General features: G+C 43.9%; 1 protein-coding gene and 1 pseudogene across 2 annotated transcripts in view; one reads left to right on the top strand and one right to left on the bottom strand.

Moving 5' to 3' along the window:
* LOC132401275 (mitochondrial import inner membrane translocase subunit TIM14-like) overlaps positions 1-22,285 on the top strand; it is a 499,620-nt pseudogene that overhangs the window by 70,090 nt on the left and 407,245 nt on the right.
* The window catches only part of gucd1 (guanylyl cyclase domain containing 1), a 31,319-nt gene that overhangs the window by 1,604 nt on the left and 7,430 nt on the right, over positions 1-22,285 (bottom strand). For both annotated transcript variants that reach the window (XM_059983303.1, XM_059983304.1), the window contains exons 2-5: positions 15,495-15,579; positions 12,285-12,450; positions 9,714-9,805; positions 315-556 (exon numbers count right to left, since the gene is read on the bottom strand). In XM_059983303.1, coding sequence (XP_059839286.1) covers positions 315-556; positions 9,714-9,805; positions 12,285-12,450; positions 15,495-15,579 — 585 coding nt within the window. The remainder of the gene's footprint in view (positions 1-314; positions 557-9,713; positions 9,806-12,284; positions 12,451-15,494; positions 15,580-22,285) is intronic.

Below are 22,285 nucleotides of genomic sequence, written 5' to 3'. Positions count from 1 at the left end.
ATTCTGCATCATTATTGCTTTTATCTGCACTATCTCAATGCAGAGAGGAATTATTTGAACTGTGTGAACAGGATGCAAGACCGTGTGAAAGTAGCAACAGATACTGACTGATCTGGGAGTTCCATGTGTCTCCAGAATGAACAACTCCGAGATGCCTATTCCCATTCAACACTTCCACAGCACAGGAAGTAAAACTCCAACCATTTCTACATCTTACTCTCTGCAATCTGCGTGTGTGACATGTTTATAAATGGTTCCCACACATCACTAAGCTCCCTCAGGACAGTCAGAGAGAGAGTCTGGGCTCCACTTACTGTCAGCGTAGGCTGGGTTGTTGTAGAAGATACAGCCCGAGTTCCTGTTGTAACCGCACACCACGATGAAATGTCCCTGATAGTCCAGCTTCCGGCAGAAGCACTTCTGCCCGATGGGAAGGAGGCAGCAAAACTTGAGCGGGGCCGAGCAGAGGTCGCAGACGAGCAGCACGGCATTGACCAGGACCACCAGCACGTGACCCTGGGCCAGGTGCTCCTCGATCTCCTGAATGGTGACAGACCTGCCGTGGAGCGGGGAGAAATCGGGTCAGTACCGCAAGACCCAGAATCGTGAGTCCAGGCCAGACGGAATGCCCTGCATCCCACCGAGGGGTATTGGAGTATAAAAGTTGAGATTGTTTGCTGTGTAACCAAAACTATGTAGTCGGCTTTGAAACCTGCTATTTGCTATGCATGTACCCAATTTAGTAGGAGAATGAAATCTTAAGAATGTAGAAGACAATGGTGGGTTAATGAGAGGAAGCTAAGAGATGTAAATTATGTAGTCTGAGTTTGCTATTTGCTATGCATGTACCCAATTTAGTAGGAGAATGAAATATTAAGAATGTAGAAGACAATGGTGTGTTAATGAAAGGTAGCTAAGAGATGTAGATTAGAACATGATTAAGTCAATGGGTAGAAACAATAATGGCGGATGTACGTGTGATGCGCAACTATAGACCGATTGGATATGCTAATGCAACTAAACCAGGAGATTGCTATAAAAAATGCCGTGTCCGAGGATCGGTGGGCAATCAGCGACTAGCTCAATGACTGCCTCAGCTTTGATTTGCAAATTAAAGTTTAACCCTTCTTGAAGAATCTTCTGCGTCTCCTGGTCATTTGTGGGGCACAAGAAACCACGACAGGGGCACTGATCACCTCTCCCCAGAGTCTGGCCGGCCGACAGCAAGGGTCTCTGCTTCAGACAGAGACTCCTCATACTCTGGCATCTTCCGTGATCCTGAGGACCACACCCCTTCAATTGGTGTCCAGTTCAACTCTGGAGTGAACAGGCTGACCCCAGAGCATCTCTGGATGTCAAATTAAGTAGTATCCCAGTCACTGCCATCTCCCTGGATGCTGAAAAGGCCTTTGACAATGTTGAGTGAAGATTTTTAACCACAGCCTTGTCATTTTTTGGGTTTGGCTCTATCTTTAAATCATAGATTAGAATTTTGTATAAAAACCCTAAGGCTGCAGTTATTATAAACGTGATCATATCCCCATTTTTCAACATTTCACGGGTTACACGCCAAGGTTGCCCCCTCTCCCCACTGTTATTTATGATTTTTTTGGAACCGTTGGCAATCACAATTAGAGCAGATCCAAATATTAGAGGGGTGAAGGGAGGCGGAAAGGAGCATAAGTTGATGCTTTTTGCTGACGATATTTTATTACTGATTAGTGACCCTCCTAATTCCTTACCCCCACTAATGAAAACAATTCAATTATATTCTGACATTTCTGGTTATAAAATCAACTGTGGTAAATCTGAGGCTATGCCAATGTCAAAATTGTGTTATTTAAATTCTGTATCTCAGTTTAATTTCAGATGGGTGCCAGTTGGAATGAAGTATCTAGGGGTCAAACTTGGTCAGAATTTGGTTGAAATAATTACTTGAAATTATGACCCATTATTGAGTAGGATAAGAAATAATCTGGATAAGTGGGGGGCACTGCGACTGTCACTCTGGGGTAAAGTCAATGTAGTTAAAATGGTCAGAGCACCTCAGTTTAACTATCTTTCTGTGATGCTTCCTTTAAATATTTCAGATTTGATCTACAAGCAATACAACAAACTTGTCAGTGATGGGGACTTCCGGTAAGATGGTGATTGTTTAGAAACTCCGAACTTTTGCTCCGTTATTCTTCTTATCTTTGCACTATATGCCTCCCTTTTTAAACCTTAGTTAGGTATTTTATTAGTTCTCTTTTAACTGCCTGCAAACACATCTATCTTATAATGGCTACCAAAAGTACTAAAACCGGGAAAAAGGAAACTTCTACGGCTTTGTCGGCTGACATTCTCGCTGTTTTGGAACAACATCGACAAGATACTTTAATGGATTTTAGAAATGAACTTAGAACTTCTTTCAACCAGCTGAATGTCAAATTGGATCAGATTAATGCTAGAGTGGGTGAACATGCTGAACATTTATCTCGCATTGACGTAACTTCTGAAGATTTAAAACGCCGTGTTCAATATCTTGAAACTCTCTGCTCCAGCCTAGCGGAGAAGAACAGTAAACTTTTTTCCAAAATGGTGGATCTTGAAAATCAGAGCAAACGTTGCAATCTACGAATTCTTGGTTTGCCAGAGGCCACTGAAAAGGGCTCTCCCGTTGAATTTTTTTCTGATTTTCTGTGAGAGATTTTCGGGAAAGAATTTCTTCCGACTCCACCTGAGCTTGAAAGGGCTCACAGGATGTATGTTCCTCGTGCAACTCTGGGTTCCCGTCCACGGCTGGTTATTTTATGCTTTCATCGATACCAGGTGAAAAAACGTTTGATTATGGAGGCACGCCGCAGAGGTACTTTTGCTTTTCAAAACACGGTCATTCGTTTTGTGGAGGATTTTGCCCCCCAGGTTCTGAAGATGCATGCTGAGTTTAAAGGTGTAATGAAAGTACTTTTTGATCGCGGATTCAGACCCTCCCTTCGAACTCCAGCCGATCTTCGAATTACACTTACTACTGGAGATTATAAGTGGTTTAAATCAGTGAAGGAGGCTGAGGTGTTTGTTGGAAGTCTTCCAGCCACCTCGTCTTCTTCAGAACCGGCCTGACCTTCTAAAATGGTTGATAAGTACTTCTCGAAGTAAAACTATTTTTTCCGAACTCAGACTTTACTTGAATAATTCAGACATTATCTATTGAAACTCTAAGGGCTGTAGACAATCTCTCCCTGGACTTGGTGCATTTTTTCTAAATAGATAATCTGAGTTTAATGTTTCCCTGCGGACTTTTAGATGTTACTTGTGTAATCTATTTTATTTTTGTATAACTTTATCTATAGAGAACTACAATTGACTTTAACTTGTTTTGGAGGTTTGGTGTTTTTATTGAAGGCCTCCCTGTTGGTTGATTCATAGTTTAAGTTTTGCTTTTTTTTCTGTAAATGGTTGATAAGTTCTCTCTTTAAATTTATAATTTCCCCCTTTTCTCCCTCCCTTTTATTTCTTTTAACCTTTTATAATCTTTCGCGGGTAGGTTAGTTTTAGTTTTCTTCTGGTTTTCTTTGTATTAAGTTTTATACTTCTGTTGAAGTTGTTCCTATTTGTAATTCTGTTTTCTAGTGCATAAATTTAGTTATTATTTGCTATATTATTTATACGGAACTTTTGTTAACGACACAGAACTGGAAGTCATATTTGGGTTAATTTTTTTGGTAGAGCTAGCTGCTTTTTTAGGTAGCCGTCTAGTTTTGGGTTGCGAGGGTGGGATGGATTCTCCAGTTTCAACACTACTCACTGTTTCTTTTATTTTCCTTTGTTATTCAGGACATGCCTCTGTTTTGATTCTACGGATCTATGTTTACATTTTTGCTCCCAGACTGTTATTGTACTACTTGATTTTTTTATATGCCTGCTACCTTCTATGCACTAACAATTGATAATGGTTAATACACTTAAATTTGTGAGCTGGAATGTAGAGGGATTGAATCATCCTGTTAAAAGAAGGAAGGTCTTCTCGCTTATTAAACAACTCAAAGCTGACATTGCTTTCCTTCAAGAAACTCATATTCATAGTTTTGATAATTCTCAGCTTTTGTCAAAGTGGGCGGGTCAGCATTTTCATTCATCTTTTGCCGCTAAAGCTGGGGGGGGGGGGGGGGTCTCCATCCTTATTAATTCAAATATTCCTTTTGAACTCCATAATAAGATATCTGATACAAATGGCCGTTTTATTATTGTTTCTGGTATATTATATAATACTAAAGTTGTACTAGCAAACCTGTATGCTCCCAATTTTGATTATGTTAATTTTTTTGAACGTTTTTTCTCCTCACTACCAGATTTAAACTCATACTCTCTTATACTGGGTGGCGATTTCAATTGTTGGTTAGATCCTAATTTGGATCGATCGTCCTCTGTTACTAGACTACCTACTAATTCTGCCTTAGCTATTCACTCTTTTCTCTCTAATTATGGTATCTCTGATATCTGGCGTTTCCTTCATCCTACGGAGAGAGATTATTCTTTTTTTTCCACATGTTCACCATACCTTCACTAGAATTGACTACTTTTTACTCGCTAATCAACTTATTCCATTTGTCTATTCTTGTGATTATCAGAGTATACTGATTTCTGACCATGCCCCAATTACTCTGTCTTTAAAATTTCCTCGTCTCCCTCAGAGGAATAAACACTGGCGTTTTGACCGGACTTTATTATCGGATGATGATTTTCTAAAATTTATTAAGGATCAGATAACTTTTTATTTTAACACCAATACATCATCTGAAATGTCATCCCAGATTGTCTGGGATGCCATGAAAGCATATTTGAGGGGTCAAATAATCTCCTATACAGCAAATCTTAATAGAAAGTCCTGTGCAGATCGATTAGACCTCATTAATCAGATTAAAGAATTGGATCAACTGTATAATCAAACTAAGAATCCTGAATTATACAAGAAGCGTGTAGAACTTCAAACTAAATTTAATCTTCTGTCTACTCAACCTGTCAAACGCCAACTTCTTGAAAGTAAGAGTCGCTTTTATATTCATGGTGACAAATCTGGTAAATTTCTAGCCAATCAGCTGAGGTGTTCCAAAGCCAAACAACATATTACAAAGATCCGGAAGGAGAATGGAGACTTTACATCGGATCCCTTAGAAATCAATGACGCATTTAAAAATTTTTATTCTCGACTTTATTCCTCTGAATCTCTGAATGAGAATATCTCTGTTGATCATTTTTTAAATAATCTGAATATTCCTTTTCTTTCATCTGATTTTAAAGCCAAACTTAATGCGCCTATATCATCAGAAGAAATATCTTTTGCAATTTCTGCATTGTCTTCAGGGAAATCTCCTGGACCTGATGGATTCCCCGTAGAATTTTATAAATCATTCTCTTCTCTTCTTTCTCCTCAGTTATTCTCAGTGTTATCTGACTCGTTTAATTACGGTAAATTGCCACCCTCATTTAATAAGGCATCTATTATTCTTTTATTAAAAAAGGGTAAAGACCCAACACAGTGTTCCTCGTATAGGCCGATTTCTTTGCTTAATGTTGATGTTAAAATCTTGGCCAAAGTTTTGGCTTATAGATTAGAAACTGTTATTCCCGCTATTATTTCTGATGATCAAACTGGTTTTATTAAAAACCGTCTTCCTTTTTTCAACATTTGGCGTTTATTTAACATTTTATATTCACTTCCAACTGGGATTCCTGAATGTGTTATTTCCCTCGATGCGGAGAAAGCATTTGATCGTATAGAGTGGAACTACCTTTTTGCAGTTTTAGAAAAATTTGACTTCGGTCAAAGTTTTATCTCTTGGATCAAATTGCTGTATGTGTCCTACTGCCTCTGTCTTAACCAATTTTCAGAAATCCCAGTTATTTAACCTCAAACGTGGCACCCATCAGGGATGCCCTTTAAGTCCCTTTCTTTCTGATTTGGCTATAGAACCTTTGGCAATAGCATTTCGAAATTGTCCTGAATTGACCGGGATTTGGAGAGGGGGTGTTGAGCATAAAGTTTCTCTTTATGCTGATGACTTATTACTTTTTCTTTCAAATCCGTCTACATCCTTACCTCCAATGTTTTCACTTCTTGATCAGTTTAGCCAGTTCTCTGGCTATAAACTTAATTTACATAAGAGTGAACTTTTCCCAATTAATAAAGAAGCACAAGAATTAACATTCCATGATCTCCCTTTTAAAGAAGTTCATAATCAATTTACTTGTCTTGGGATTACGGTCACAAGGAAGCTTCAAGATCTTTTTCGTGAAAATTTTGCCAATCTTTCGTATACTATAAAACAGAGTCTGTTACAATGCTCACCTCTATCTATGTCTTTGGTAGGTCGTATTAATGTTAAAATGTATGTTCTCCCTAAACTTTTATATTTATTTCAATCAATCCCAATTTTTATTCCTAAATCTTTTTTTGATTCCTTAGACTCTATTATTTTGTCATATCTGTGGAAGAATAAGCACTCTAGAATTAATAAAGTTTATCTCCAAAAATCTAAAAAAGAGGGTGGCATGGCTTTACCTAACTTTCGTTTATATTATTGGGCAGCCAATATACGTTGTGCTACCTTTTGGTCTTTTTTCCATGGCCAACCCGAGTGCCCTAATTGGGTGGCAATGGAGTTGAGTTCCACTAAAGATTTATCTATTTCTGCACTTCCTGGCTCTGTACTCCCTAGTAGTTTGTCCAAACTAATTGTTAATCCTCTTGTTAGACACACTTTGCGTTTATGGGCTCAGTTTAGGAAATTTTATGGTTTCCATGGTTTTTCCTTTTCTAGCCCTATCTTACATAATCACCTTTTTTTTTACCTGCTACGTATGATTCAGCATTCCATGAAAGGGCATTAGACATTTTGAAGATCTTTTTATTGATAATCGCTTCGCATCTTTTCAACAGCTCTCTGCTAGGTTCAATCTGCCCAATGCTCATTTTTTTAGATATCTCCAAATTAGACACTTTATTAATCCTTTAACTCCTAACTTCCCTGAAATGCCTGAGAAAAATGTTATGGATTTATTTCTTTCTATTAATCCACAAGGTAAAGGTTTAATATCATTTATTTGTGATAAATTAGCATCCTTACGACGTGCCCCTGTGGATAAAATTAGAATGGCTTGGGAGCATGATTTAAATATCTCCTTATCTGATGAGACTTGGTATTCTCAAATCGGTTAATTCAACCTCTCTTTGTGCTCGCCATTGCCTTTTACAGATTGTTAAGATTGTTCATAGAGCCCATACGTCTAAATCTAAACTATCTCGATTTTACCCTAATATTACTCCTCTTTGTGATAAATGCAAAAGGGGCGAGGCCTCGCTCAGTCATATGTACTGGTTTTGTCCTAGCTTGGAGAAATTTTGGAAAGATGTCTTCATAACGTTATCTTATATTCTGAATCACCACCTAGAACCTAACCCTTTAACTGCTTTGTTCGGTTTCTGGGGTGAGACAGATTTACGTCTGAGTTCGACTAAGTGTCGAATATTATCTTTTGCTTCTCTCCTGGCTAGACGTTTAATCCTCCTTAGGTGGAGAGATGTTGCCCTGTCCACGCATGCTCAATGGCTTAATGATGTTATGTCCTGCTTAGACCTTGAAAAAATTCATTATTCAGTTCTTAATTCGGATTTAAAGTTCCATAAGATCTGGGGACCTTTTATTGAGTACTTTCATAACCTTCCTCTTAACTAAGAGTTTTTTTTTCGGTCCCTTGCTTTCAGCTCCTTTTTTTTGGTAGTAGGCATTAATATCTTCTGTTGCTAAGTGTATTTACAGTTTTGGGGGTTTGAATGTCCTGATTTATATTCTCTATATTGTGTTGTGGTTGGTCTGGAGTCTTTTTTGTTGCGGGGCTTGGGGAGGACACTAATTTTACTTGTCTTCAATTTGGGTGCTTTCTCAATTATCTTTTTTGTATTATATTGTTATTGTATGTTTATTTTTGCACTGTATTAATTTTCTTCATTTTGATCTGGGTTTTTTTTTTAATCTGTAGCGATGTAGAAAATGCATAAAAAAACTAATTAAAAAAAACTTATCAGTGATTTTCTATGGGATAAGAAGAAGCCCAGAATTAAAACGAGTAAGATGTGTACGTCCATGAACATGGGTGGGCTCAGTCTACCAGAAGTCAGGGCATATAAATTATCCTTTGAAATGACCAAGTTAGCTAAACATTGGAACAGGGCTGATGTTGATTTCGATTGGGTAGTTATAGAACGGAGCTTGGCTGCACCACATTCTCCCCTTAACACTCTCTCACAACATGTGGAAAACAAGACTAATCTAAATCCTTTGCTATTTCACTCAAGGAGTGTGTGGAGTACAATTCATAAAGCTTGTAAAATGTCACATTTAAATCAGTTATACTCCTCACTCTGGAACAATCCAATGCGATTTGCATTGGGAAAAGAATGGTGTACTGGAAAAAATGGAAAATTAAAGGTGTAAATACAGTAGGTGATCTCTATGAGAATGGGATTTTTATGTCATGTGGATTTGCAGAGGAAATATAACTTTGTAGATAAAAGGAATTTCTGGAAGTATTTACAAATGAGACATTGCGTTAGTAGTATATTCAAGAACGGTGACCCATAAAGTAATCCTTTAACAGAATACACTACCACAGGAAGTTCATAAAGCATCAGTGTTTTATAAAATGTTCAAGCACTCTGTGGGTGAATCGTGTAACAATCTCAAAGCAATATGGCAGAAGGATCTTGGAAGCGATATTGAAGATAATGAGTGGTCAAATATTTTATCAAATGTGGGTAGACATATTAGGGAAGTGAGAGGGAAATTTATTCGGTATAAGATACTATACAGATATTATTCGACACCAACTAGACTCTACAAAATGGGGATTGTTGATAATAATTTATGCTGGAAATGTAAGAATGAGGTGGGCACATATTTTCACATGATTTGGCAGTGTTCCATGTGTCATCCATTTTGGTGTAAAGTTCTTGATTTGTTGGCGAATTGGTCGGGTCCTACACGGCCCTTGTGCCCAGGGCTTTGTCTTGTCTCCAGGGTGATAGGAGAATGATACCTAATGTAAATAATGACAGATATACTATTTTCAAGGTGGGTCTCATCACAGCTGCAAGAATTAAATTGCAAAACTGGAAAAACCCAGATATCCCACTGTGAGGGAAAGGACTGAGGAAATGGTTAAGATTTCATCATATGAACACGTTGGGAAGAATTAAGAGGGAAAAGTGCAAGATGTGTGGGATCAATTTTGGTTGTATGTGAGTTTAAACTTAAATTAGAACTTGTTTCCGTTTCTAAGTCTTATTTGTTTTCCTGTCATGGGATGGCTGTGTGAATATGCTATTCTGTATCTGCTCTATGATAAGCTGCGCTGCTTTGTAAATAAGAATAAATAATAATACTAATCAGAATTTTAAAAAATAAGTCAAATCAGAGAGAGGCAGATTCTGGTTAGTTTCCATTTTACAGGAACCTCCTTTGATGCAATACTGTGAACTTCCCCAAGGCCAAGTCAGGAGAGCCATCCGGGTGACGGGGGGGGGGGGGGGGGGGGGGGGGGGGGGTGTGTGTGCGAGCGCGCGCGCGTGTGTGCTCAGACAAGCTGTGAGATTCTGGAGGTGTGGAATGAGCAGTAACATCTGAGCCCCAAACAAACCGGCCTGGATTCAAGCTGTCAACCCATGCACCTCCTACCTTTTCTCTACTTGAACACGATTCGCCGCAGCGCCAGCAAACAGCTGATTTACCCGGTCCTCCTCGGTATTGAAATGCTTCCGATAGAAAGACTGGGAAAAGAAAGGGCAAGGCTCAGCACGATAAAGACAACGGCGAGGCACTTAAACAAAACTGCAGGTGCCAGAAATCAAAAATGAGAACTAAAAATGCTGTAAACACACAACAGGTCAGAGAAAGAAAGGTCACATTTCACGTGGAAGAGATTTCACAGCGTTTTGTGTTTTTGTGTTGTGAATGCTTGCTCACTGGCTGGGTAACCTGCAGAGAGAAACAATCACTGATCGGACAAGGCACACCAAACGGCAACGAATCCCCTGCCCAACCCCAGAAATGGAAAAGGAAAACGTTCCTCGATCGGACACGAGTGTAAATAACCAGGTGCTGGGAGATCAGAGGGCAGACTCCCTGCAAGATGTACGAAGTAGAAAGGCAAACTGCAGCCTGGGGGTGAACAGGAACACAGATTGACAGGAGCACAGCTCCTGTGTACTGGGAAGTTCACAGGCACCATTCAGAAACCAGTAACCATTCACAGTATGAAACAGAGTTAAAACTGAACCTCGCAAATAGTATGCTCTTCCAGAAGATCGAGACACATGGAGTCACCGTGACTTGGTCATTTGGACTCTTAATGAGTTTGCCCACAGCAGACAGACGGTAGTGGTCAACAGGATTTATTCTGTCTGGAGGCCTGTAACCAGTAGCGTTACTGGGGATCCACAATGGGACTTAGGCTGTTTGTGATACAATACATGTGTAAATGGCTTGGTTGAAAACGTGAGTGGATTTGTAAATTTGCAGATAATCCAAAGACTGGTGCTGGTGTGGATAGTGTCGAAGACTGCCAAAGGATATAGACCAGTTACAGATATGGCCAGATATAGATAATCCAAAGACTGGTGCTGGTGTGGATAGTGTTGAAGACTGCCAAAGGATATAGACCAGTTACAGATACGGCCAGAGAAATGGCAGATGAGGTTTATTCCAGCCAAGCATTTTGGGAGGTCAAATGGAAAGGGACAGTACACAGTTAAAGACAGTGCTGATGTTCCCTGAAAATGGCTATACAAGTTGGTAGGGTGGTAAAGAAGGTGCATGGCCTCTATTAGTCAATAAATCAGTTCAAGAATTGGAAAATTAAGTTACAGCTTTATTTAACTGGTTGGACTGCATCTGCAGTCTGGTCTTCAACTCTGCTCACACATTACAGGAAGGGCTGGCGGCCGAGGAGAGGCTGCTGAAGAGGTTTATTGGGACGATGCCTGGAATTGCTATCAGCAGGAGTCACGGAGTTGGGCCGTTTTCTTCGTGAGCAGCACAGGCTGAATGAAATTTATAAGCAAATATCAAGTAGACAGCTGTAATGTTCTTCCTGGACAAAAATGTCTAATACTAGAGGGCATTTTAAGGTGAGAGGGAATAAGTGGGAAAGTAGTTTTTACAGAGGGGTGCGTGCCTGCAGTGTGCTGCCAAGGACGCGGAGGTCAAATACAAAAGAGGTGTTCGAGGCTCCGGGACAGGCATGTGAATATGGAGACTGGAGCAATTTGTATTTTGTTAGGCATTTAGTTACTGGTTCAATTAGCTTGTGGACCAAAGGACTTGCTCCGGTGCTGTACTGTTCCACGTTCTTTGTCTCACATGGGAGGCTGATCACCTGGGATCCATGTGAGGTGGCCAAGAGACACGACTCGGTATGGTGTAGCAGTCAGACCCTGTGGTGTGTCACCTCCGGTAACAGTACATAGGTGGCAAGACAAGACAAGTAAGCTTGCCCATGACACTGGTGGATCTAAATCCACTGTGAAAGTGGGTGAAGGATCTCCATCGGGCAGACGTGAATTGTTGCATTTTGGCTAGTGAAAAGAGGGAAGAACTTGCGCAGCCCTGGAGCCATACACACCAGGTACTGGAGGAGCTCGACAGGTCAGGCAGCACCTATGGATGGAACAAAGATATAGCAGCGTATGGGGCAGCACAGGTAGATAGAGCAGTGGCATTTGGCACACTGGCCTTCATCAACCAGAGCAGTGAGTGCAAGAGTTGAGCTGTGTAAGATATTGATGAGAGCATATCGGGGCACCGTGCACAGTCCTGGTCACCCAGCCATAGAGAGAACGCGATTGATCTGGAACGGCTGCAGGGAACGGGTTGTATGAAGAGAATGGACAGGCTGGGGCTTTTTCACTGAAGCGAAGAAAACTGTCAGGTGAACTTAGATACAACAGAGGCAGCGAAGAGGCTCTTAGATGAATGAGCAGAAAATGCAGGGAATTGGGGTGCGGTTCGTTTCATTAGTTTGGCATTGTGGGCAGAAAGCCCTGCTCCATGAAGTCTCCGTCAGTAACAGTCATGGTCAGCCAGCCAGAAACAGTCAGCTCAGACCCTTGGGTGGGTAGATGACTGCTGGAAATGGCAGAACTGGGCAACCAGGAGAGGACGGTGTCTACGGAAACACCACCCAGCAGGGCAGCGCGAACTCTGGCTGAAGAAGAACTGAAGGCAGCAATATCCGAAAGCGGGGCTCACCTGGTATCGATAGCCCTTGTCAACGCCCAGCGTCCGCGTGCAGAACTTGTGCGTGACCCCAAACTGCTGCATCAGGTAGGCCAGGTCGATGGTCCAGACGCTCTCCCCCAACTGCAGTCTCCAGCAGGCGGTCTGAAACTCCTCGTCACTCACCGGATGCAGGTACCTTCACAAAGGGCATCAGAGGCTGGGCTTTACCAGTACACAGAGCGCGCAGAGTTACCAATCAGACACCAATACAATGGTTCAATGTGGCAAAAACCCCAGGCCATAGGAGTGGATCTCCTTTCAATGAGAGAAGGGGGGGGGGGGGTCACAAAACAGTCACCAGCCCTCCATAATGTAGGAATCGCCTGCGAGCAAAGGGAGAATGAATCTGCAAAACTAGACAGGTGCAGGAACGCCACAGCCGGAGAGGTTAACTGCCCCGGTGTGCCCCCGCTCTCTGAGATGAGGAAGTGGAAGAACGAGTTAGGAATTTTGCAGATGACGCTATGGCTGCTGGAGTTGTGGATAGTGTAAACGATGACAAGGGGACAATGGTAGGATGCAGAGCCCGGCTGAGAAGTGACATACAGAGTTCAATCTTCAGGTCGACTTCATTGATCCCGGCAAGTTGACGGGGCAGTTAAGAAGGGGTGCAGTGCGTTGGCCTTCACAGTCAGGAGATACTGTAAGGTCACGTTACTGCTCTACAGAGCCCTGGTTAAATGATATTTGGACTCATCCCCTCGTGACAGGGAGGATGTGGAAGCTTTAGAGAGGGTGCAGAGCAGATTTACCAGGATCTCCCTGGAGTGAAGAGCATGTTCTAATGAGGACCGGTTTATCTAGTCTGTCAAGCTGGGGCTTTTCACTGGAGCACAGGAGGATGAGAGGTGACCTGATAGATGTGTACAAAATAGAAAGAGGCAGAGTCTGAGTGGACAGCCAGAGATATTTTATCAGGGGAGAAGTTCTTTTTAGAGATTGAGCACGGAATGGGTCTTTCCAGCCCTTTGAGCCGTGCGGTCCAGAACCCCCCAACAACCCCGAATGAACCCTAACCCAATCACCTGATAACTCCCAATGGCCAATTAACCCACCCACTATGCCTTTAGGCTGCGCGAGGAAACTGCAGCACCCAGTGGTCACAAGTTCTGCGGGGAGAACGTACTAACTCCTTACCGACTGGTCCCCGACCCGCAAGAGCTTCCAGCTAACCGCGGGGTCAGAGTGATTGGAGGGCAGAGGAAGAGAGTGGAGGGTAAATGGAACACCCCACCAGGGTGGTGGAACAAGGGCTTCAATGGGCACATTACAACTCAATCTTTGTTTCTGACCTGCACATTTTATTTTATTGTATTATAGTATCTATTTTTAATTTTATTTAAAGATTGTTACTGGGCCCACACTGCCCAATGACGGCCAGCTGACTAATCAACCGAGCACCTCTGGATTGTGGGAGTAAAGCCCCACAGTCACTGGCTGTGACGGGTCGCGGATCATCAAGCTTACATCCACCTAAATATTTTAATATTCCATTAATTCAGTCCATTCCTCCTTCCAAAACGTATCTACACACACCTGTGATCTGAAAAGTTCATCTGGTGCCCGATATATGCAGGTCATTAACAATTTTTAAGAGGAAGAATGACTGGAGTCCCCACACTACCACTCTAATAAAAACAGAGGAGGTCTCGATACTCCGAGCCAGGTCACATCCACGGACCAAGAGCAGATTTCACATTCTGACAAAGGATGTTTGATATTCCCAATACTTTGTTTTTATTTTAGATACGTGAAACTTGAAACTTCCAGTACGTGAAACTTACTCTTAATTTACAAACTACCATTCACACACACTGTTGTCAATTTTCTTTTCGGGAAGGAAGCTCTCCCCCCCCCACCCCCACACTTCTGAAATGCTTTATTTCCTGAAAGGCGGCAAATGTTTGCAAAGCAATTGGGACAAGTCAAGTCTAGTCACTATATTCTGTGAATATAAAGAGTCAAAGAACACTACAGCAAAGAAATGAGTCCTTCGGCCCATCTTGTATGTACTGGATAATCTGTCCAGTCCCACCGACCTGCACGAGGGCCATAGCCCTCCCTACCCCTACCACCCACGCCCATCCAAACTTCTCAAAACATTGGGAGCAGACTCACATCCACCACTTGCACTGGCAGCTCGTCCTCACTCTCATGACCCTCTGAGTGAAGAGGCTCCCCTCACACTCCCCTTAAACATTTCACCTTTCACCCCTAACCCATGACGTCAAGTTGTAGTCTCACACAACCTCAGTGGAAAAACCCTCTCTATACCCCTCATAATCTTGTATACCTCTATCAGATCTCCTTCAAGTTCTAGGGAATACAGCCCTAACCCTTCCCTGTAACTCAGGTCCTCCTGTCCCAGCAACATCCTTGTAAACTTCCTCTGAACTCTTTCCACTTTGTTCACATTTTTCCTGTACTGTAGGGAAGTGACCAAAACTGCACACAATACTTCCAATTCTCCCAAAAGTCCGAAGTCTGATCCAGTTTACTACCAGACCTTGAACGCTGACTGACTGAGCCTGCTTGACCAACCTCCCCTGCGGAACCTTGTCAAAGACTTTGTTTCCAAGGTCCTTTCCTGATGGAATGGAGGATTGGTGTCACCACAACCACTCTGGTTTCACCAGCCGTCTGCCTCGTACGACATTGCACGAAGCTATGAATCTGAGCAGGTAAACATCCCACCCTGCTCATTATAAGCCTCTGCAATTATCCGATCCATCACTGCCTCCTGCACTTGACTCCTCCAGCCAAGGTCTGTGAAGAACACAAGTTCCAAATTCTGAGAAAAAGATTCTCGAGGAACTCAACAGAAATTAAACACGTGATTCTGTAGCTGCTGTAAATCTTGAGCAATACCTGCAAAAGGCACTATAGCTGACGGAAATAAAGAGTGGACATTTTGGGCCGAGACTTTATGAAGGGTCTCGGCCAGAGTAGTCAATTGTTTATTCCCCTCCCTAGATGCAGCCTCGTGCTCGGTTCCTCCGGTATATTGAATGCGTTCCTCGGAGTTTGAGGGGAAGGACATGGAAATGGGTGAAAAACAGCATGGGTTTGCAGTGTGTGGCTGGAGCCGGGGAGCAGGTTCCCCTGAGACTCTGGCAGGGAAGTGGACGCAGGGTGGAATCGGAGAGGTGATCCAGAGAGCCGTGTGCTGATTCTACTTACTGCAGCACCATTCTGGAGCAGGCGAGTCCGCAATCCCAGTGAAAGGACTGTTGAATGACAGGCACGTTCAACCGAACCACATCACCTGCAGGGCAGAGAAGGCAGACGCTCAGGAAAGCCGCTATGTCCCTGCGACCGCTCCCCTGCGGCACCGCCATTACGCAGGTTGTGACGCTCCCCACCCCAGAAACACAGGCGTTGTAGTGAAAGCAAAGAAAGGATCAGCAGAAGTTAATTATCAAGAGTGTGTGTTGCTTGGATTTCCAGCATCTGCAGATTCTCTCCTGTTTGTGACTGGATTACTACACTGCCAAATCTCTTCCATGCATGCTTACCCCAAAGACGTTTAAACCTTCCTTTTGGGACTTCTGGATGGCAGCAGTCATAGGAAAGGTGTGCTTCGCCCTCCTTTCTATTTTCACACTCCTTCCCCCTTTCCTCATACCAAACTGTTGGACTTCGTGGCCCTTCCCCTGCCTGTGACTTTACTCTCTCCACAATGACCTCAAAGAGTACTAAATCCAGGGAAAAAGACGTTTCAGCGGCTGGCCTAACAGTAGAGGCTATCTCCGCGCTACTACACCGACACCGCGTGGCGTTAGCGGCCAGATTTAAATCTTCTTTCAGCCTGCTGCAAACGAAACTCGATCAAATCCAATGCAAAGTGGCGGACTATGGCCATCGCCTACCCTCTCTCGAGCTCGCTACGGACGACCTGAGCCGGCGCTCAGTGAGCTGGGAAACATCTGCTCCAGCTTGTATGAAAATACCAAGCTGGAATGACCTGGAGGGCTGGAGCAGACGGCAGAACCTACGCATCCTGGGCCTGCCCGAATCAACTGGGGGCGGGCGTCCTACTGAATGTTTTTCCAGTCTGCTTGGTGAGATCTTTGGGAAGGAGATCATCCCCACCGATCACTAGCAGCCAAACCAGCCCCAGGACAGAGACCATGCCCGGTTATTCTTCGACTTCACCGCTACCAGATCGAAGATCTCCTGGTTAGGGAGGTCTGGTGAAGGGGGAAGTTAGAATACGCGGCCGGCAGATTCGGGTTGTGGAGGACTACTCTCCCGAAGTTTTGAGTCTGCGAGCCGAGTACAGAGAAGTAATGATGAAGCTATACAACCGAGGACTCAGGCCTTCCCTTCTGTACCCTGCACGGGTCCGCATTACACTTCCCAGCGGTGACAAGAAGTGGCTACAGTCAGTAGACAAAGCATAGAAATACATCGATATCCTCCCCACTACACTGGATTCTTCACAAAATATTTTTTCCCATTCCCTCTGCCAGGTAACGTTTGCAATGCTTGGACAGTGAGGTCTGGTCTGACTTGATCGTGTGAGGTACTGACTACCACGATAGGTGGGATAATACTCATTCAGTCTGCTCTCTCTCTCTCTCTCTCTCCCCCTCGAGTATTTCCTTTTACCTCCAATTCACTGAACTCTACAAGTTTTCGCAGGAAGAGCACTGGGTAAAGTCTGTTTATTGTTTTTCAAATATCAGTTTATATTTCTGTTTTATGGTTCAATTTTTAGAGCCATGTCTAATGAACCTTGGGGGAATTGTTTTACCTCTCACTGAGCACATTGTCAGTTTGGGAGTGTTGAATGCTTACTGTTTCTTTTAAATAATAACAGGGTTGAAGACGCTACAAGTGACAGGAAGTTGTACTGTTGGATGATTATTGTTCTAAAGAGTTTGCTGCTATGCTCTCTGGCAGCCATCTTGTTGTGGGTTGGGGTGTGGGGGGAGGGTACTCCAATGCCGGTTTTGTTTTAAAAACCCTTAGAAGTCCTTGTTATACAGGATCTGCCCTGTTTCTCTTTGTATTACACTTTTGCTTAGAGCTGATACCCGAAAATGCGACACTGCTTGTCAACCTGCATCTCTTTTAAAAGAAACACAAGTGAATCTGCAGATGCTGGAAATAATAAAAACACAAAATGCTGGCAGAACTCAGCAGGCCAGACAGCATCCACGGGAGGAGGTAGTGACGATGTTTCGGGCCGAAACCTTTCATCTGGAGTGGTAACATGGGATGGTGAAGGGTTTCGGGCCGAAACGTTGTCACTACCTCCTCCCGTGGATGCTGTCTGGCCTGCTGAGTTCTGCCAGCATTTTGTGTTTTTATTTATTTCCAGCATCTGCAGGTTCACTCGTGTTTCCTTTAAAAGAGATGCAGGTCTTTATTCTCTTTTAAAGGAGAATGGTTAGTCTGTTAAATTTTCTGAGCTGGAATGTCAAGGGGCTGAATCACCCTGTTAAAAGAAGGAAGGTGTTCTCGCATCTCAAACAGCAATTGCATTTCTACAAGAAACACACATTCGCAGTTCTGATAATTCCCGTCTTACGTCATGACGATGGGCTGGGCAGCACTTTTCATGCTAAAGCCAGGGGTGTCTCAATTCTCACTAACCAAAACGTTCCCTTTGAGCTCCACAACACAATATCAGACACAAACGACTGTTTTGTCATTGTCTCGGGGAAATTATGCGACACACTGGTAGTGTTGGCTAACATATATGCTCCTAACTCGGATGATGTGGGCTTCTTTGAACTTTTTTTTCTGCGCTCCCTGATCTGAACTCATACTCTCTCATACTAGGCACTGGTTAGATGCGGTGCTGGATCTATCGTCTCCTGTTCCCAGAGTACTCAGCAAATCTGCCTCATTCATTCAGTCCTTCCTCTCCAACAACGGCATCTCTGATGTCTTATGCTTCCTCCACCCAGATAAGATATCCTTCCTTCTCACACATCTATCACACCTTTGACTACTTTCTAATCGATAATCAGCTGATTCCATCAGTCTATTCCTGTGTTTACCAGAGCTTAGTGATATCGGACCACGCCCCAGTTGTCCTGTCTATAACTCTTCTTGGCCTTCCTCAAATAAATAAGCACTGGCGTTTTAATTCAACCTTATTCTCAGATAATAACTTTGTAACATTTATGGAGGACCAGATAATCTTTTTCCTTAATACCAATACGTCACCTGAAACCTCAAGCCTGGTAGTTTGGGACACTTTGAAAGCATACCTCAGGGATCAAATAATTTCCCACACTGCGATAAAGAAAAGAAAGAACCATAAAGAACGACTCGATCTGGCCAATCAAGTTAAAGAAACAGGCCAGCAATACGCTCAAATTAAAAATCCGGAGCTGTACAAAAAACGGACGGAACTCCGTTTTTTGTACAATAAATTTTGTACAATACAATAAATAAATTTGACCTTATTTCCACTCACCCAATTGAATGCCAAATCTTGAAGTGCAAGAGCCGGTTCTATATCCATGGTGACAAATCTGGTAAATTTTTAGCCAAACAATTAAGGGGCTTCAAAGCCAAACAACACGTCACAAAAATTCAAATGGGAAATGGAAGCATCACCTCGAATCACTCTGAAATCAACGACACATTCAGGAACTTTTACTCCCGACTTTAATCTTCTGAATCCCCAAATGATAATATTTTTGTCGAGAATTTTTTAAATAGCCTAAATATCCCTATGCTCTCTCCTGATTTCAAAATGAGACTGAATGAGCCATTATCATTAGAGGAAATATCCTCAGCCATCTCGTCACTGCAGACTGGTTAATCTCCAGGACTCGATGGGTTCCCTGCAGAATTCTTTAAATCATTTTCGTCACTGCTCTCACCTCAACCAACCTTGGTTCTACCTGACTCGTTTAAACAGGAAACTGCCAGCATCATTTAATGAGGCATGCATCATGTTGATGTCAAAATCTTTGCTGAACTTCTGGCCCATAGATTGGAGAACATCCTATCCTCTACTATTTCTGAAGACCAAACAGATTTTGTCAAAAACTGCCTCCCCATGGGTGCATCTCTTTCGTAGATGTGAATTGTACATTTGTAACATTTGTTATGTACTGCTCAAACCTCCTTTGTATTATGCTTTCTTGATTAAAAAAAAACAATCAAAATTTGCTGAGAGAAAAAAAATCTTCCCTTCGACGGGAATTCAGTGACACCCTCTCTCTCTGTGATCCCTACTGCTCTCCCCGACCCGCTACCACAGCCACATATCCTTCCTGGGAACACGTCTCCGCTGCCAGCTTGTACCGTACCCGCTTTCAATCCTCTTGACCCCAGGTACTCACATTCAATTGACTGCTTTTCCCAGTGCGTTCTACGCACCACGCTTTCCACTACGAGGAGGTAGCCGGTGTCCCTATCCCAGTCACTTCCACAACTCCGGGATTCTCTCTCTGTCACCCGCAATCTTTACCCTCCGCCGGATCCACGATTTCAATCACGGTTCTTCCACTTTCTCACATCCTGCAGGGATCGGACCTCAGAACCTGCTGTCTCCAACACCAGCAGGTCGCGATCCCTGCTGCTGATCTCAATAATGCAGAGCAGACCCAAACCCCGGACTCCATTGGCAACCTCCGACTCGACTCTGGCCTTGAGCTCTAGGCCGGGTCTTCACGCACTGCCGCTGGGGCCCCCATCTCCCCTACCCCACCACCTCTCCGCAATCCCACCTCGGGTCCTCCGAGATTCCATCTTCCTCTCACCCCAACTACCAAACCCTGTTCCCCCAGTTCTTCACCATTCCCTCCGACCTTCCCCCCTCTCTGAGTTACAACGCTCCGTCCTCGGTAAGCGCTCGCAACTCAGTGAGTTCCGTGCCCGCTGAGACGCTGAGCTCCATCTCCGAGTCTACTTCTTTGGCAAGGACTCCCCACCCTGATGACCCCCATCTCCCAGCTTCAACTCTCCTTCTCTTCCTGGACACCCTGCTCTGGTCTGGATCTTTTCACTGCGAACTGCCTCAACTTTAGACTTCTCTTTCCAGTTCTAACCTCACTCCCTCCGAACACTCAGCTCTCCGCACTTACCCAAAACCCACAGGTAAAAGTCTGTAGAAGTCTGGTGGGCTGCCCTCTACGCTGCTGCTGCCTGGTGACATCTCCTCTTACCACTCCATCAGGATCCCACTAAGGAGGGTCCAGGCCATTGTCTCCCACAGTAAATGAGACATTAATAAATCAACAAACCCACACAGCTAGCAGGACTAAACCTCCTCCCACCCTGTTACTTGTCCAAACATCATCCCTTCTCTCAATTCACTCGTCTCCGCCGCATCTGCTCTCAGGATGAGGCGCTTCATTCTAGAACAAAGGAAATGTCCTCCTTTTTCAAAGAAAGGGGCTTCCCTTCCTCCACCATCAATGCTGCTGTCAACTGTTTCTCTTCCATTTCGCGCATGTCTGCTCTTACCCCATCCCTACCAGGGATAGGGATGATCTTGTCCTCATCTACACAGTCTCTGTGTCCAGCACACAATTCTCTTTAACTTCCGCCATCTCCAAGGGGATCCCACCACCCTTCCCTCCCCCACACTTTCTGCAGCAACAGCTCCTCGTGCGACTCCCTTCTCCATTCCTCCCTCCCCACCGATCTCCCTCCTGACGCTTATCCTTGCAAGCGGAACAAGTGCTACAACCTCCTCCCTCACCACCATTCAGGGCCCCAGACAGTCCTTCCAGGTGAGGTGACACTTCACCTGTCAGTCTGTTGGGGTCATCCGGTGCTCCCAGTATGGCCTCCTGTATGTCGGTGAGACCAGACGCAGATTGTGAACCGCTTTGCCGAGTACCTACACATCAGCTGCCAGAAGCAGGATCTCTCAGCGTCCTCCCACTCGGTAGACATTTGGGAGTGGGAGGACGCTGAGAGACTGTCCTCGACTGTCACGATGAGGCCACACTCAGATTGGAGGAACAACACCTCATATTCCATCTGGGCAGCCTCCAACCTGATGGCATGAATACCGATTTCTCAAACTTCCCTTTCACCATTCCCCTTTCCCTCTCTCACCTCATCTCCTTGCCTGCTCATCTCTGGTGACCTTCACCCCTTTTCCCCTCCACCCTTGAGAGATCTGTCCTCCCCTATTAGATTCCCCTTTCTCCAGTCCTGTATCTCTTTCACCAATCAACTTCCCAGCTCCTTACTCCGACCGTCCTCACTCCCCCAGTTTCACAAATCAACCTGTGTTTCTCCCTCCCCTCCTTATTGACCCCTCATCTCTTTCCTTCCCCCCCCGCCCCAAGTCCTGCTGAAAATTCTCAACCTGAAACATCAGCAATACTCATTTCCATACATGCTGCCTGGCCTGCTGAGTTCCTCCAGCATTTTATTTTTGTTGCTTGGATTTCCAGCATCTACAGATTTTCTCTTGTGAGCAAAAATCAACGCAGTATCCTCACAGACAGTCAGAGAAATTCAATATTTTTATGACTTGCTTCAGCAAACCAGTCAGCAATCTATGAGACAGAGCGTGTAGGTAAACAAAAGGAAAGAAAGCATGCCAGAAACTTCAAAACCCATGAATCCCAGTCTCTCACACTTAGGAGGAAGTGGATGCATTGGGCGTGAGTTTTAAAAAATCATGTCTCCAGCAGGTCCCAGAGATCAGGAAGCAGCCTCTCTAACAACTATTTAAGAATGAGAAGGAAAGTAGGGAAGTACAGGAAATGTTGAACAAGTGGTGAAAGGGGAATAGAATTGAGAGAAGTCAGCAAAGACTGAATCTATGTTGTGAAGCAACGTCTAGAAGAGGGAGAACTTTGATATCAAAGTCCTTTCAAGGTCACACACATGGAATTATTAAACATGATAGTGGTCAGGTGTCCCGACGGTGGCAGCTCAGCTTACGAGAAGGACATGGGTGGGAGGGAGAAGACACTTGTCCTGTAGTTCTTGTTTTGTTGAGTACAGTGGGCAAGCTATGTCGGTACCAGAAAGCGTGG

This window comes from Hypanus sabinus, chromosome 10, assembly GCF_030144855.1.
Source record: "Hypanus sabinus isolate sHypSab1 chromosome 10, sHypSab1.hap1, whole genome shotgun sequence".
NCBI classification, from domain to species: domain Eukaryota; kingdom Metazoa; phylum Chordata; class Chondrichthyes; order Myliobatiformes; family Dasyatidae; genus Hypanus; species Hypanus sabinus.
This window is presented reverse-complemented; position numbering and strand designations above follow the sequence as displayed.